This window comes from Cheilinus undulatus, linkage group 1 (assembly GCF_018320785.1).
Source record: "Cheilinus undulatus linkage group 1, ASM1832078v1, whole genome shotgun sequence".
NCBI lineage: Eukaryota > Metazoa > Chordata > Actinopteri > Labriformes > Labridae > Cheilinus > Cheilinus undulatus.
In genome coordinates this window covers 23,402,203-23,420,366 of record NC_054865.1, presented here as the reverse complement: position 1 = coordinate 23,420,366, position 18,164 = coordinate 23,402,203, and the positions used below count along the sequence as shown (strand labels likewise).

Genomic DNA, 18,164 nt, shown 5'->3' with positions numbered 1-18,164 from the left:
ACTGTCAACATTTTTGATACTTATCAATATGATCTGTTTCAAAATGATATCATCTCTGTTATTTCAGTGATCAATCTATGGTTATATTTTAACCAAAAGCTTAGCAAGCAAACGAGATCTAGAACTTTACAGTTATTTAGGTGTATTTAATGCCTTAAGATGTTTCCTTTATAATACATTTGCTCATAATTTATCGTTTATTTTGTGTTATCATTACTGTCTTCATAAAGGCTCTTGGAACTATATGATTTTCAAAAGTGCTATATAAGTAAAGGATATTTTTATTATTGTTATTAACTTACTAGAGTGCACAAATATAATCGCAACTTTAAACATTGTCAGTGTCTGCAGTCTAGACAGTATAATAGTGATAGAAAATTACAACATGATGAGGGCCCAGGACTTCTATACCTGTTGTTGTGGCAGTGGTGTTTCTGAAATGACTGTAGCATTTGTAGTGTTAGAATGATCAATTTTATGATTATGACTCCCCCTGGTGTACACAGGGAGGCCTTGCTCATCAGGCAGCCTCTACTCTTAAGTCCACATTTTATCATCTAAATACAATTTGTAAAAGCCTGAGGGTGAACTTTAAATGGGAAACAGCAGGGGCTGTAATCTCAGCAGCAGTCTATGCACATTTCAGAAACTGAAGAAGTGACAGGTCCAACAAAGTTATCTGATTGTACTAGAGCCCTTCTGTAAATGCTGAAATAGTGCTGATGTAGAGAACAGCAGGTGTCCTGAACACTTTTCATCAAGATTACTGCAGAATTTCTGAGTCTATCAGGCACCATTGTAGCACACATGCCACAAAGTCAGCTGTTAACAGACTCCCATTAAACTAGAAAACTACAGATAATCACCTTTAAATGGATCATCATGACAGTATTATCAGCAGATAAAATGCTGTTGCTTTAATGTTTGCTCTATGAAATTCACTAATTTGATTACACATATGCCGTGTGATATTTATCACTTGGTAAGACTTAGCTTTACTCTGTTCTTGGTGCAGAAAATGTTTCTTTATGGTTGCATGTCTCATGTTCAGTGCAGTCCAGTACTTTAGACTCAAAGTGAAGCATGGGAGGAGTTAGATTCGTAAAAACTCAAGTTAAGATCGTCTTCACTGTGAATCAAGCCCAGCTTTGATGGCCAACCTTGGGTGACACATTTTGCATAGTTAATGGTTACTGAAGGGTAAATAAGCCACCGGTTAACCATTAGTGAGTAACTTAGCAAATTCTTTTAAGACAGTAATTGGCACAAAAATTCTTTCTACTCAACAACTCAAATTCTGAAACAATATTGTTTAATCTCCACCTCTCCTCTTCCATCAATAGCCACTTTGATCCCCTGGCAGGAAATATTAAACACACTGCCTGAAATCTATGTCCTGTTTGACAGTAATCTCTCATTGGAACCACACATAAAAACAGTTGTAAAATCTTGTTTCCATCAACTGTGTACCATCACCTAATAGGGTTGGTACAGTTTGGGTTATTTCCGATACCGATGCTGAATCAATGCTTTTGATATGGTGCTGGTGCCTAAATGGTGCCTGAATCGACACTTTTGAGAGAAAAAATGTGCTGAAAGAAGATCGTAGAAATGTCTTTCTAAGATGCCAGGGGGATACGAAAAGGAAACTGGTGTAACTTAACTCATAAATCACACAAATCCCGTTATGTTTTTCTTGCCTTTCATGCAATAAAATCTGAGCTGTAATCCGGTCCAGTAGGTATTGGATAGGTTGATACCATGACCCTTTTGGTTTCGGTATCAACCTATCTGATACCAGAACAGGAACTGGAAAAACTCATTAATGCCTTCATCTTTTCCTGATTTGGCTAGTGTAATTCACTCCTTTAAACCATAAATCCCTCTCCCACCACCTACTGGTTCATAATGCAGCAGCATGTCTGGGTTCTTGATGTCTCATGATGTTGAAATATTGATCAGGTTTTGGTGAGGTTCTTAAATGGTTTGAGTTCTGCTGATGTTGTTGGGTGTTATTGTTCTGTTGTCATTGTCTTTTATTTGAGTTTTGTTGCTTCGTTCTTGTGTTTGCCCTCACATGTCAGAGCACTTTGTAAACCCTTGTTTTTAAAAGTGCTATACGCATATTATATTATAATAATTAATTTTTTCCACCTCTGCTCAAGACACGGTTATCTGGAGAACCTGTAGAAATGTAGTGAAACAGTGAGAGGGCAGATCAGCCTGGCAAATAGCTGCTGTGCTTGGAAACTCCTGTATGATATACATACTGTACCACCGGTTCAAAGTATGAAAACTGGTGAAATGACAGAGCTATCATCAGCATTTCTGTATAAGGTACACTAAAAGATTTCAGAGATTTTGTTTCTTCTATGTTTAGTTTTTAGTTTAGTTTTATTTATTATTATTTCATCGTGCCATACACCAAGAGAGGTGTCAAGCCCTCATGGGCTTACAAGACACTGAAATACAAAACAAATAAGAGCAATCAAGCAAAGATGAGAGCAACTCATCACAGTACATATCAGACAGAAACAAATTAAATGTTAACAAAATGTTGCTCATTGGCAATTAGACCTTACACTCGTTATTAGACAGCAGCTTTAGTCAAACATAAAGTGTCCTCTTACTCTGCTGAAAAGAATTCAGCACAAATTGTGCAAGTTGAAATCCTTTGTGTGTAAACAAAAATTTGAGTCTTTCTTCATCAGACATAGAAAACAAATCCAGACACTCTGCAGGCATTTTACAGAAAAACTGACATCTTAGACTGTGATACAGAGGACAATAGAATAAAAAGCGCATTTCATTTTCAACTTCACCCAAATCACACAACACACACGTTCGCTCCTCCTCAGGTACAGCATGGAAGCGATCTGTTTCCAGAGCAAGAGGAAGGATACCACATCTGAGCTGAGCACAGACAGATCTCGGAGCCCTAGTTAGTTTAGAGTGACATAAAGCTCTGAACTGTAAACTCTTCTAACCAGATTATAAGTTCTTAATTTAGGTTTACATAAAACTTCCTCAGCCCAATTTTGTTTATACTTCTCAAAAAGTATTGATTTGATTTGGTTGACATGACACCTTAATTTCTTCCTATATACTGTATATATTGGAGACCAGCCTTATATATTTTTGCTACTTCTCTTGCCCAGGTGTAATTATTGGACATGTCCCAGTTAAATATTTGTTTAGTCAGTCTGCTATCTGGCATATTGATCAATTTATTCCATGGCCACACCATGTCACCCATATGTACAGTTATGGATATTTGTTTTCAGCTATACTGTCCAAATGTGTCACAAATGCAAAAAAGTACCTCATATTTTGGATTATGCGTGTCATGGTCTCTCCTCAGTGCAAAATGCATGCAGGTAACTTGGCATTTGTGCCACTCTGCCATAAAGTCAAGATTGGTGGAGGGCTGCTGGGATATTTCAGTTTCTTATTCTCAGTAATTTGCAAACATTTCTAAAATTCTGTTTCACTTTGTCATGATGGGGTACTGAGTGTGAATAATCAGAATAAAACTGACTTTCTAACATCTGTACCATCTGCCTACAACACAAAATTGGAAAAGTGAAGGGGATCTGACTTCTCTCTGAATGAACTGTGTAAAAACAGTCACCAAAATCACAGAACAAAGTGAATGCATTTGAGATTCAACCCAAGGGGCAGGTAGTAAGATGAATTTACAACTATTAAGTGGATGGTCATGCTGTATGCCTGCAGTCATGTCTAGCCTGCAGAATGTTTGGTTGATGATGCCTTAGAGCAGTGGGGTCAAACTCAGTGACAGAAGGGGCCAGATCCTGAATTAAGGTCTAACCTGAGGGCCTAACAGGGTCCACATTTAACCAAACTGTTAACTTCATTTTCGCCAGTAATAAATTATGGGGAAAAATTAGCACTGATGATAAATGATTTTGAGATTTAAAAAGTCAAAATGATTAGTTAAAGGGCGCAAAATCTGAGATAAAAAGTCAAACTTATTAGTTGCTTTCAAAAGGCAAATATATAAAAAAGAAAGTCACAATCATGTTTTAAAGGCAAAATATGGCTTAAAATTTAAAATGGTGCACCTAAAATGTCAAAATGTGAGATAAAAGTCGAAATAATAAGTTGAAAAGGTAAAAAGATTAGGTAAAAAGTCAAAATTTTAACCTGGAAAGGTCAAAATATGAGCTAAAAGTGAATATAATAAATTGACAAAGTCAAAATATGAAACAAAAGGTCAAAATAATAAATTGAAAATGGTCAAAATACGCACAAAAAATCAAAAAAATAAATGTAAAAAGTTAAAATATGAAATAAAAGTCTAAATAATAGACTGAAGTCATAATTGTGCAATGCAAAATTTAAAATATGAAATGAAAACACAAAAATAATTTCTTTTCCCACATTTCTTTTTTAAAAATTATTTTTATTCTTTATTTTTTCCCTTTTTTTTATGACTTGAGGATATTTGATATCATCATGGCTAAGGTGACATTTTTATACTGGAGGAAATCTGCAGACCTCGTATTTTAGGGCCAGTTATGATAAAAATGTGACATGATCTTGCGGACCGGGTGTAACTGTACCACGGGCCGGATTTGGCCCCCGGGCCTTGAATTTGACACCCGTGCCTTAGAGCACAGCAATGTAAAATTATTGAGAGTGAGTGTTTGGAGCCTTAGCCCTCTCTTATAGCCTAATTAACCATCATTATGACTGAAAATAGCCTGTCATCATTCTGGCAGGCTAATAAATGTCATGTCAAATGCCTGCCGGTCAGATCATACTTACCTAACAGAAGAAGGCTTCCTGCGGGCAGAATATTGTATTTCTGAGCCGTCCGTTATCTCGTAGGTGCTGCTCTGTCTGCTGTGCTATCTCTTTAACGGGACGGGCGGGGCTGTCGGGACGGGGACACGGAGGAGAGAGCAGTTTGCCGCAGCTGGGCCGACTCCCGAACGCCCGGGACCAGGACAAACCCGGCCTCTATATTAACATACTGTTATCCCTGTTAGTCTTAGGGTTCAGGATCTTTAAACATGAGGGACTATTCAGCCGATCCGAGTAACGGCGGCGCGTGCATGCCGTGCTGCCAAGTTTGCATCTTCTTTTTTACCGCATTTCTCATCGTTGCGGAGAGGACGGCAGGTGAGTCCTACCTGGGGCACCTACATACACCAGCACCCTGAAGACATGTCGTAAACCCGAGAGTCACGAGCGCTGTTTCCCGCGGCTAATATGCTAGGATGTGCTCGTGCGAGGTGTTATTTTACTTTATAGGCGTGTGCGCGTGTGCGAGCGCGTGCATCACAGGCTATAGTGTGTAAGGGCTAGGAGAGATGCAAGCATATTTGAAATGAGTCAGGGGAGGTTTTGGTGTCATTCAATCCAACATACATGAACATCCAAAGTTATGGATTTGTTTCACTTCATTCTGCTGCTGTGCTTTCATGAATAATAGAGCCAGACCAGAGTCTGCAGTCAGCACTACTGCGCCTTCCTCCTATTTTTACTCGCAGCATGTTATGAAATCAGGTATGCAGCAAAACTGCAGACTCATGCTAGAGTTTCTCATTTTTCAAACTCAGACATTTCTGTTTAAGGTTTCTTCGTTTAAAAACAAACGGGAGCCATGTTGTCATATTTAAGCGCGCTCTTTTTTTTTTGGAGGTGCATGAATGGACGAGGGGATGGGCGTATACCCCGGGATGGGGGCCTAGTCTGCCCGGACAGCCCGCCCGTTTGGCAGCTCAGGGGTTCAGATTACAGAGATGGAGGGAGGGAGGCAGAGCTGCAGAGCTCCAGACTGTGTGATGTGCAGAGAGGGAGTGAAAACAGAAGGGGAGAGGAGACGTGAGCAGCCTCGCTGTCATCACACCAGACTGAGGTGATGGAGTGAAGAGCAGAGGTCAAATGAAAAACAGTGGACACTCAAAAATGCACATACTTCTGGCCATCAGCCACCAAGTGGTGTTCCTGATGTAAACACTACTGCATGTGCAGTGTAATAAGATTTACTACCTGTCTGACATTACTAATCCAAAATAGGGAATCTAATGTGTAGAAATAATGTATGAATCTACAGGGCTAATTTATACCCATGTTGAAAAAATGTAGGTGATTATCCCAAATCAGCTTAATTTTACTTCCTGTAGGTTGGAGCAAGTACTTAAGTCTGAAGTTGCAATCTTAGTCTTACTTCATTAGTGTATGACTCTTAACCTGTAAGTAGACCTTGTATAACATTAGTATAAAAATTCAGTGTACTTAAACTAATATCATACAGACTAACAACATTTTAATTAAAAATGCATGAGGCCAAACATGAAAAGCATTTTTTTGCTAAGTATATTTTAATTTAACTATCAAGTGGTTTATTCTATAAATGTACATCATATTGTCTTAAATGAAATATTAATATATTTTTGTGTGAAAATTCCTAAACAGCCAAGTAACCAGTGAACTAAAGATCTCTGCCTAATAAATGCCAAAAATTAAAGTAGAAGTTCCTAGATTGTTTTTCTCCTAATTTGTAGGTGAGCAGAATTTATAATAGATTTCTACATTTGATAAACACTGTATGGAAAAAAATTGAACACCTGCAGGGACTGTAAAGACCTTCTTTTCAGCTATAACAGCCTCCACTCTTCCGCAAGATTGTGGAGTGTTTTTGCAGAAATTTGTGCCCAGTCATTCTGTAGAACATTTATGAGTTCATCACAAAGCTGCTTGATGGGTCAAGTTTTTCCACACTAAACCGTGTCTTTATAGTCCTTGCTTTGTGCAGTAGGGCACAGTCATGTTGGAACAGAAAGGAGCCTTCCCCTAAACTCTTGCCACAAACTTGGAAGTGTAGCCTTGTACCATAATATCTTGGTGTGCTGAAGCATTAAGATTGTCCTTCACTGCAAAACAACCCCATACCCTTATCCCTCTTCCACCAAACTTCACAGTTGGCACAGTGCAGTCAGGCGGGTAACACTCTCCCAGCATCCTCTAAACCCAGACTCACCCATGCGCTTTGCATTGACTGTGGAATATCCACACAGACCGTCTTATTGCAAAGTTGTCATCCATCTCAGTACTACACTTGAAGCCACTGAGCTCTTTAGAACGACCCATTTTGTATCACAAATGTTTGCAAATAGAGACTGCATGTCTAGGTGCTTCATTTTATACACCTGTAGCGACAGGTCTGATTAAAACACCTTAATTCAGTAATTAACAGGTGTGGCCAAATCTTTTATCCATATAGTCTATGTAGTCACTTCTCATGTGCTTGTGTAGATTCAGGTGTTCAATGGCAGCACAAAAAAAACCTTTTTTGACATCTAACATTGTAATGTGTTTTATACGCCTGTTCATTAACGTGTTTCCATCTCCTCACAGTGCTGTACTGCTTTGGGTACTATCTGTGGGTGGGTCACAACTACTGCTATGCTCATCTCGCTGGCTTCACTGCATTGTTCCTGTTGCCAGGTGAGAAAAAACATCAAACCACATAGATTAATACATCAGATGACCAGAAAATTTATGGCATTGTTTATTATCCTTTGTTTTTAAGGTTGGGGTCCTCAGTGGCTTAGTTATTTATGGTACCTCTCAGATGGGCGTATTCGCAGGAAGTCTCTCACCTGGACACACATTCTGCACCTGGGTATCTTCAAAAGGTGAGACAACTTAAAGTCCCTGTAAAGTGAAATCTATACGTTGGAATAAGGTTGCTGTAAATGTGGAAACCCTGAGATCTATGTGTGTCTGAATTTTTGATTTGGACTCTTAGAAAGTTTTTCACCTCTTTCTTGGTTCTATTTGAGCTGTGAAAATATAGGAGCCCAGGACATCACTGGTCTTGATGGGGAATAACCCCGCCCCCCAATGCTAAAATGATATTAAATCACTGAGCTGTTCATTTCAGCACAGTCTGTTGTTAGCTGATGTCACTGCCTTCATTGAACGGGATCAGCGAGCTACATGGTGTGTGTTTGTTCATTTGGGGGGAAATTTCCCAGCTCTATCAGCCATGGTGGCCTACAGGTCCTCAAAAGTATCATCACAGAGAGATTTGTACAAACAAACAGTCAATTTAATCCCTAACTTCTGTGTCTGCTCTGACACAAATCAGGCAGCTGCACTCTGGTCAGATTTTTGTTTAAATCTGAGAGGATTGCATTTCTCCTGAGTGGACGTGGCTTCAGCTCATTCAACAGACACGCCCACACCACCCTAGAGCAGATTTTACTGCCCTATTTTTCATAAATTTTAAGCTTGATTTTATAAACTTAAAGATGTCTTTCATGGCTGATATGTGGTCCGTGGTTTCATAACACGGTGGCCTATCATACAACAAACCTAAAATATGTATATATTTATTTTTTTAATCACTGACGTGATTTTAATGTTTGCTTGTGGGATGAAAATTGCACAAGTGGAGGATTGAAATTGACCATATTCACATGATGGCCATTTTCCTCTGATGGCATGCATGCTGAGACTGGGATGGATAGTTTGACTTCATTTCTTTTGTGTGCTTTTACATTGTGAATGATCAAATATTGAATGATTTTATGAATGCAGTGGAGGACATTCATAAATTATTAGGCAAAATTCCAGAATAAAACATTTGATTAGCTGCAATTAGACAGCAGTTTATGGCATCATTTACCACACTATCCTGCTTTATAACCGTAAGCTAGGAAGTGACATACCTGCTGTTGTGCATATATGCGATTATTATTTAAATGCTTATAATAATGTTTACTAGAGGGTGATTTATGTTTTTTTTGATAGCTTATAGAAAAGATGGCTTGTAAGGATGCTAACAGTATTGTTTAAGGCTAATGATAGGGGTTTCTAGGAACCTTTTTTGATGGCTAAGTTATGTTTAAAAGGAAACAGTTTACTGCTAACTGTGAATTATCTCTAGGCTAATACTAATGTTGTGTAGAAAGTGATTGAATGCAAGCATGTGATATGTGATGCTAATGTTTTAGTGGAAACGGCCATGCTAATTGTTAGGTCGCTAATAAAGGTGGTTGAAAAATAAGATTATCCTGTGACTGTAGTAACATTTGCTAGAGTGGATGAATGCAGACATTCAGAGTTTTTTCTGAGGTGACTAATGATTTTTCTTAATATGATATAAGTTAATTTATGGCCCTCAGATTCTGGTTTTATTTTTTCTTACAAGTGTCTGAACAGCATAGAGAAAAATTAATATTTTATAAACGTGATACCAGGACAAACAGCAGAATTTCTTTGGAATTTCATTTTTAGCCTCCCCATCTGTGATGTTGCATAAGAGCAACATATTATGGTGCATTGCATTAATTGGTCATAAATCAATAATGTCCAAACCAGTAATGCCAGTAATGGGGTACTGGTTGGGCTGGAGGCAATAACAGTAAAAGTTCTTAAGTAGAAATCTATAATGTTATTGGCAAAGATGCTTATGATGGTAATGATTGTAATGGTGCACATTTCCTCTCTATTTCTTCCCTCGCAGGCTGTGGGAGTGCATGCGTCTGCCAGATGAAGACGTCTATGGTGAGATCATGCAGCAGGCTGATGTGTCTGCCTTACGACTGTTTGAGGCCTTGGTGGTGACCCTGCCTGAGACTCTGCTGCAGACCTATGTGCTCATTTGTACTGACATAGGAGTCAAATCTCCAGGTAAGGACATACTTAATGTGAAATACAGCTGCTGTGTGTATGTGTAAGAGCCATAAACTGTGAAATTACTTGTAAAATTGTGCATTTTAGATAACTAACAGCTTTAATGGGGGGGGGGGTAGAATGTACAGGAATTTCAAACATCTTGCACATAGCTGATGTCTTCAAACAGCTTGATAAAGATACAAAAATACATGTAAAAGGTGGGAGCTGGGGCTTGAAAGTCTATTCACTAAAAAGTATAATAGATTAATATTCCTCATATTTAAAACTGGTATGTGACAAAATGAAAGACTGCAAAATAGTGGTGAATTTTATCACTAGTTTATATGGTGGCCTCACAGACCTTTATGGCTGTTTTGCATGCAGCTTTTTTGTGTTCTGTTGAGTCCATCCACTGTTTTGACATCATTTTCACACACAGTGGGCAGCTTTTTTCTAAACCACCTGTTCAGACAGATATCATCACATCTAGCTAGTGAAAAATTGAGAGAACTAGACAGTTAAAAATACAGCTATTTTTCTAAAGAGTTAACAGTTGAAAATAGAGGTAAATGAGAGTAAGGTAGAGGACTCAAATCAACCAGGTGGACAGAAACACAGCTCCCAACCAATGCTGATGTTGCTCTGTAACAGCTGCACATGTAAAATAAACAGACGTTACTATAAAGTTCCCTAAGTAAAGCTATTATGGCATCCAAATGACAAGAACAGGAAAAAAGCATATGGCCAGCATTTTCACTGTTATTTCCAGTGTTTATCTGAAGTTGCCTTGCATGTGACTTTAAATTATTTTTGTCTAACTATGCAGTCTATAAGGGCTTTCACATAACTTCTCTTTTCCCGTGTCTCCAGCCTCAGTGTGCTTCGTGGTGTGTTTGTTATCTCTGGCCTGGGCCTTGGTCCTCTATGCCAGAGCCTGCTCACTCATCAGACCAGGACATCTGCAAATGACCCCTGCTGCCATCCTCTGTCGACTGCTGTGGAGGGTGGGCACATTTAAAAAGAAAACCTCAAAATTGTCATTATGTGCCATCCGTTAAATATGGAATACAGGAATACAGTGTTTAAAAGTCCTGAGTGCTTGTTTTGATTTAGCAAATATTTTCTCCTTCTGTAGGTTGGTATGTTGGGATCTCGATTTGCTGTCCTCATGCTCTTCACACGCATCTTCAAACAGTGGATTCTTGGGGTCATTGGTAAGACTAACTATCAAGGCTTCATCTCAAAGTTTGTATTTGTAAAATCAAGTCAATACTCTGCTTGATGTGTTAATTAATGGAGCTTTTTTTTTTTGCTAAATGTATTTAAACTATTTCTTTGTTGGCAAACTGTCACCTCTACTGCCATGTTTTATGATGAACAACTTTGCCTGCATTACTGAAATCATGACTGTATAAATGACTGGTGCGTGGTTGTGTCACAGGTGTGCACTGGCTGGGAGCGACTTTCTGGATGGTTTCTCAGCAGACTGACATCATACGCTCGACAAGTCGATGGAGACTCTTTAATCTGGTCCTGGGAGCCATTCATGTCTTCCTTTTCCTGAACGTGAAGGACGGACAGTCCAGATACCGTATGGCTGGCTTCTACCTGGTATGTGTGCTGTTTTTGGGATCAGATGTGAGTAAGAAGTCTGACACAAAACTGAAGTCCCAAAGACCAAGGAAAATATGTAACACTAAATAAAAGTATAAGTAATAATAAGAAAAAAAAGATGAAGCATTTCTTATTGGGAACAATCCTTTCTGTAAACGATTTAAATTAAATATATCTTGTTAAACCCCAATAACCATGAGTCAATAATGATCCATGAAACACTGAGTATTTGGTATATTACAGTACCTTTAAAAAGTGTTCACCCCCTTGGATATTTTACGCTTTTATTGATTTTATAAATCAGTCATGGTCAATAAAAATCGTCTTTTTAAAAACACAGACACTACAATACAATACAGACACTGACAAATGGAACTACAATCTAGAAACTCCAGAAAAGTAGCTATGTAGTGTGAAAATGTAGTCAAAATGATGCAGAGTAATACATATTTTGAAAACTGGTGCTATGATTGTTGGTTGTTAACAGAAATGTCAGAAAATAAGAAAATACATCTGTCACTTCTCGTTCTTTTTAAGGCCATGTTCGTAGAAAATGCTTTTCTTCTTCTGGCCTCCTCGTGGCTTTTCACCATGGTGTCCTGGGATACGGTGGGGATCCCAGCTGCAATATTCTGCTCCTTCCTCATTGGTGAGAAACACAACATTACACACATAACAGTTCTCTTACTAATATAACTAACATGCTGATGTTACCCAGGTTTGAAGTCAACCTGGCTCAACTTCACAATTAATAAGCTAAAATATTAGCTTATTAGCATGAAACCTCAAGTACAGCTGAGGCAGATGATGTCAGTATTCAGCAGATATTAATGGAGAAACCAAAGCTACGAACCACCTAGCATTTAGAAGATTGAGGAAAGTCAGAGGATCACTCAAGTCTGTATGCTTAATCCTCTTTGGAACAAGGGTTTTCAAAATCTGCTAACAATTCATCAGATAGAGTAATGGATACATTTATTTATTAAAGACTTTGGTCCACAGAGTAAAAAAAATTTAAAAACACTCTGTCTTCATGTCCTTTGTCATGTCCTGATTTGATCTACAAATCTGTAAACCACACTCTCAGAATCTTATTTTTTCTCTCCCTCTGTTCAGGTTTGATAGCCTTGGTGTTGTACTATCGTTTCCTCCACCCTAAGTCCTTTGAGATTTTCCAGAGTATTCGCCACAGGGGGATAGGTGGAGCCTGCATGGAGCGTGGATCTACTCTGTCACTGGAGGAGAAAGTCACGCCCTCTTTCCACCGCCATGCTACACTATCTGGTCTGTAACTATCTGGTCCATCCATCCGCCCATCCATCCAGCCATCCTTCCGTGCCTTCTTATATCCTTACATAAGGTTATAATTGAGTATCATTGTTTATCTCCCAGGAGGTGGGACCTTAATGGACCTCCCTATCCAATGGGAGGGCTGGAAACATCACCATTGGCTGCTGATTCGTTTGGCCCTGAAGACAGGAAACGTAGCTAACATCTGGTCTGCGTATGGCGAGGGGGGACTGGCTGGACTGATGGGTCTTTCTGAAGAAGTCCACTCCCCTGATGAAGTCCGCTTCCCTCAGGTTTGTTTTTATTGTCAGATGTCTTTCGCAGGAGATTTATTGCTAGTAAGATGATATAAGATGGGTTCTAATCTGTGCTGTCATTTGTTAGATCCCACCTGTTCAACCTCCTGCTCCTCGGATCTCACAACCACCTCCTGAACCAGCTCCACCACAGGTGACCCAGGCTCCACAGGCAAGAACCTTGTTTTGTTTTTATTAAGAATACGGTAAATTTGGGCTCAAAATGGAGACATGTGAGGAGACAAATAAATAAACTGCAATCAAATTTCACTGGATTCTGCAACACTAAAGAACGTATATCTTTATGTGCTTTTTTTTAATCTTTGTTCATGTATACTCAGTCACCATTGTGCCAACATGTGTGCACTTAATACTGATTTTGTTCATGTCCAGGTGCAACAGGTGGTCCAGCCTCCACAGCCGACCCCCAGCACTGTTGTTGCCAGACCAGTAAGAAAAGCTCCACCTACGACAATCCAGGATATGAGGAGGTTCCCAGAGATCATCCCGTTCCAGGAGGTCATACCTGAGGAGTCAGCAGAAGATGAGTCCAGCGCTCCACTGTCAGAGGAGAAAGGTTTGAATGTCTGATTGTTAGTGAACCCTGTTAGAGCACACTCACTCAGTGACATAAGAGACTCATAACACTGTTAAAATTAGTCTAAAAGCATTGAGTTTGGCATTTTGTTGAGTTTTTGAAGCCAGAAGTGATTATATTTTGTTGAGAAGGTGTACACATAAAGCAGTGAGAATAACTGCAGGTATAAGGCTCCTCAGATGGCTTTGGTTTTGTGCAGTCGTGCTTCTACTCAGCAAACGAAAGCACAATATTCACTTCCAGCTCTGTTTTTGTCTCCCACTCCTGAGGGAAATAAATGCTTTTGAGCTGCTTGATTCCTCACTGTGTTTCCTAGCTTATGTTTGGCACTGGGCAGATAGAAAACAGTGCTATTCTTAAACCTTTTGTAATGAAAACAGCTGTGTACTTTGGCAGCAAGAGTGAACCAAGGCTGGAAAAGCAGAACATTGACCTGAAGAAGTGTGAAAGACTGTGGAGCTAAGCAGATCTGCAGTCAGGTGATGTTTTCTCTAGGTTCTTATGTATTAGTGACCCCTTTCACATCCAAGTAGTCATGTGGATGTTTGATGACTTTGACTGATATGATGGGGACTTACTGGAGCTTTCTGGTCCTTCAGTGGCAGCAAATCTACAGATATGCGTGAAGAATATCTTGGGTCTGCTTGTAGGTTGTACTAGTTTTGAGGAATGGTAGCTAACAGTTATGGTTAGAGATTATCACAGGTGCAGTAAGTTTCAGTCTAGTGTTGATATTTTTTAAAGTTTAAACTGGTTTATTGGGTAAGAGGGAAATGTAAAACATTTCAGTCTAGAATAATCATTCCTAAACCATATTCAAATAAAACAAAAGCAGTTCATTAAAGTCCCGGTGAAGTGATAAAAAGATTTGTAATTCAGGTTTGTTGTAGGACTAAAGCTGTGAACCACCAGGCCAAATTTCAGTCATGAAAAACATTTCTAAGTGTAGAAATTAAGCTTCAAAAACATGAAAAATTAGGCAGTAAAATCTGCTCTAGACTGCTTTGGCCATGTTTGTTGAATGCACCAGGATTTTCATGAAATTTTCAAGAAATGTCAGAAATGGCATAAGGAAGAACTTATTAGATTTTGGGACTGATTTGGATCACCGTGTGGATACAGGAATTTTTTTAAGGATTCTGCACTATTGGGAGATAGGGCTGATGGTGGAGGTCTGCGCTGTTACCACTTTACACCAGGAGATGGCGGACATGAGTAACTTCACTCCCAGCAGCATTTTTTTGGTGTTACTATTCAAAGTTTTGGAGTTTATACAGTTTGAAAGACGCACGCCCGGAGACGAGTTGTAGCATAACAGAGAGAAAGACAGCGAATTGTAGCGAGAATACTCACAATGCTGGGAGGAAGAGAGGAATATTCACCCTCTGCCATGACTTTCAGTTGTCCGGTCGAAACCATTTGGTGCTTCTGCCATGACAGTCCACACATAGTGAAGCCAATGCTTTCCCTCACTGTGTCTCCACCTCACTGGGGAGGGAGTAATCGGTGAATTAGATTTTGGATGTGATCCGGATCACCGTCTGGATCCAGGAATGTTTTTAAAGGATTCTTCACTACTGGGAGATAAGGCTAATGGCAGAGGTCTGCGCTCTCTGAGTGCTTTTCTAGTTTCTTTACTATCCCTTTTTTTTTTTTTTTTACTGAGTGATACTAGACAGAACATGACAAGTGAGGGACAACACATTTGCAATACTTGCAGGAAGATGCAACAATACTGCGTTAAAAAGGTCAGTTCTTAAGAGGAATAATATTTTTAGTGGGGTTTTTTTGTGAAATAATTTGTCTCTGTGTGTAAAGTAAAATAATTTAAGCATCCAAAATAAACCTGTGATTTTTGGAAAAGCAGTGTTAAAAATTCTTTGCTCTGTTTAACAGCACTTCAAAAATAAAGATTAATAAGTGTTTTCTTTACAATATATACGGTGCTTAACAAATTTATTTGACCACTCTGACCCTAACCAAAGTAAGGTTTATGCCACAGCTGCCCTAAATTAACAGCATTGGTAATTACCAAAATCATTTTTTTAATGTTTCTGCAATGGTTAATACACCAATATGTAGAAGCTCTTTAACCCAAATGATATTTTTAATGCTAAAATACAATTATTATTGTTATCCATGAATTTTCAAATTTACTGATTTACAAAAAAACTGAAATAATAGTAAAGCACATTATTATTTCTTGATTAATATGTCAAATTATAGTTATTTACTTGCATTCCTGAACAGAAAAATTAGTTTTAGTGGTTGAGTGTTGTGCTTGATTAGTTTCTGACTTCTCAGAGAAGCCCAGTGAGCCGGCTCAAATTTGGGTGAATTCAGTTTGAAATTCCTCATTCCTGTTCAAAATGGTAAAACGTGGAGAGCTCACTGAAAATGAAAGAGTCTTTGAGACAAATATGACAGGTGGTCTAATAAATTTGTTAAGCCCTGTTTATATATATATATATATATATTTTTTTTTTTTTTGTCAATCCAAGTGGTTTGTTTAGATTCACATTTTGCAATTTAGAACAAACAGTATTTCACTTATCAGTAATTTTGCCCTGGCATATCACCTCAGAAGTTAGTGAATGAGGCCTAAAGTTCTCATAGGAAAGCAGAGTCAAACTGATTGCATTTACTAGTTCTGAAACTCCATCCATCCAGGGGAATGGGGAGGCTTGTCTGCTATGCGCCTTAATCTGTGATAAGAATAGAAACAAACAGTTTATATAACATACAATTTTATCAGCAGACATATTTTAGGCACTGTTAAACCTCTTTAGAGTAAAATATTTCTGATTGAGTGTTATTTCTTTTCTTTCTGAAGGTGATGAGGATTTCCAGAGCGCTGCCTATGGTTCACCTACACCCTCATCACCGCGGCCAGGAAGCCTTCGCCACATCGACAGCCAGGCTGCGACATTGACTGAAGCCTCGTCCTCTGTGTGCTCTCTGGACATCAGGACCCCTGGCTGGTCACCGGAACGACGGTCTCCTCTCCTGATTGGTTCCCCAGAGAAAAAACCAACACTCACAGGAGAGTCCAGCACCACGCTGTACTTCAGTGCGGATGCACAGTCTCCTTCTAGTGGAAGTTATCTTGGCTGGGGCTCTGAGCTGTCGCCCATCTCCACCTACAGAAGCCCCTACCGTATCAGGGAGGCTCGTTTCATCACCTCCACCCCACGACTGGAGCCCGCCAGAGCTGAAAGTCCAAGCCTGGCCCCAGTGGTGGTCATCCCTGCCACTCCTGGTACAACACCAGGCCCAACTCCAGGAGGAACTCCTAGTGCCTCCACACCTGCAGCCTCTACACCTGTGGCTTCTACACCCGCAGCTTCTGCATCTGCTGCTTCAACTCCTGCCGCTTCTACACCTGCAGCCTCCACTCCTGGGGCTTTGACTCCTGGTGGCACAACTCCTGGAGCTACAACTCCCAGTACTCCCATCGTTCCACTCACTCCGGTCATCTCCCATGCTCGTAAACAGATGGTGCAGTTTGTGGACAGCAGAGAGAGGATGGTGTAACGAGGCTTGGGAAGAAGGTGATGGGAACAACTGGGTGGGGAAATATGTCTTCTTTTGTTCTTCAGGTGAGGATAGATATGAAGTCCTACATTTACTAACTTATCTAAGGCTTGGTGGGGAACTAGGGGACTTTTCTGCTCTGTCAGTCATTGAGGATAACACAGTGCAAATCATTCTTCACTTTTTTTCCTTACAAACAGATAAATGAGGATAAATTAGCAGAAAATGGGATTTCATGAAAAGTAGAGCAGAGTGGGTTGACTAATCCCTCGAACTAAAATGATGCTGCATTTTACTGGGAACTGCTTTATTTTTTAAACCAATATAAGGGAATTAATACCACACCACAAATAGTTATTTACAGAAGATTACATATAGGTTACTGAAACAAAACAAGTAAAAAAATCAAAGGTGCTAATCAGTATGGGATGCCATTTAAGTTCAGAAAAATGGATACACCTGGTGAGCGTAATCTGCAGCAGATTCAGGCATCGAATTTAGCTTTGATTACAAAATCACCTTATGATCATGATATTGAAGAAATAAGCACATGAACAATCATGTGATTAAGGTTATTTGAAGGAAGTTGGATCTCGACAAAGAGGCATTTTAAAGTAAAGCAGGCAATCTTACTTGTTTACAATAATCAAGCATGCTGTCTGCAGGCAGCTGAGCAGAAGCTCCTCTAACATCCTCACCTATGCCTGTCTCTCTTGCAAAACTGGTGAGATCAGACTCACACAATGCCACTGATACCCTTTTGTTAAGTTTGTTAGTAACACCTAAACTCTTAACGTCATGGATGTTATTAGATAATCTTCACTGACATGATGTTGAATATTGTTGAGTTTTCAGGATGCCACTCATGATTGAGTCAGTCAGGTTCTAGTGTGTGTAAATTACAGCAGTGTATGATCTGTATTAACACACATTACTCACACATAAACAGAAACAAACCTCTTATTGATCACTTGCTGTCAAATCTGAGAAGATAGACATTTTTAAATCATAAACTTTACTTTGCTCGTTTTAATGTGCAGTCATCACACAGACATGGTACATCTACAGTTTATTTTGAGCTTCCAGTGCCACCTTTAGCAAGATATTCTGCAGCGCAAGCAACAGTAATAAACTATGAACTTGAAATTAAACAATACAGAAGGATGAATGAGAAT

General features: G+C 39.3%; 1 protein-coding gene across 1 annotated transcript; it reads left to right on the top strand.

Annotated features, from left to right (window-relative positions):
* The first annotated feature begins 4,943 nt into the window (after nt 1-4,943).
* xkr5b (XK related 5b) lies at nt 4,944-18,164 on the top strand. The gene is made up of 13 exons (XM_041790745.1): nt 4,944-5,148; nt 7,390-7,479; nt 7,565-7,670; nt 9,506-9,672; nt 10,528-10,661; nt 10,793-10,871; nt 11,099-11,268; nt 11,809-11,920; nt 12,388-12,555; nt 12,664-12,854; nt 12,946-13,029; nt 13,251-13,434; nt 16,289-18,164. Exons 1-13 carry the CDS (start codon nt 5,040-5,042, stop codon nt 16,987-16,989), a joined length of 2,295 nt encoding a protein of 764 aa, XP_041646679.1. The 5' UTR covers nt 4,944-5,039; the 3' UTR covers nt 16,990-18,164.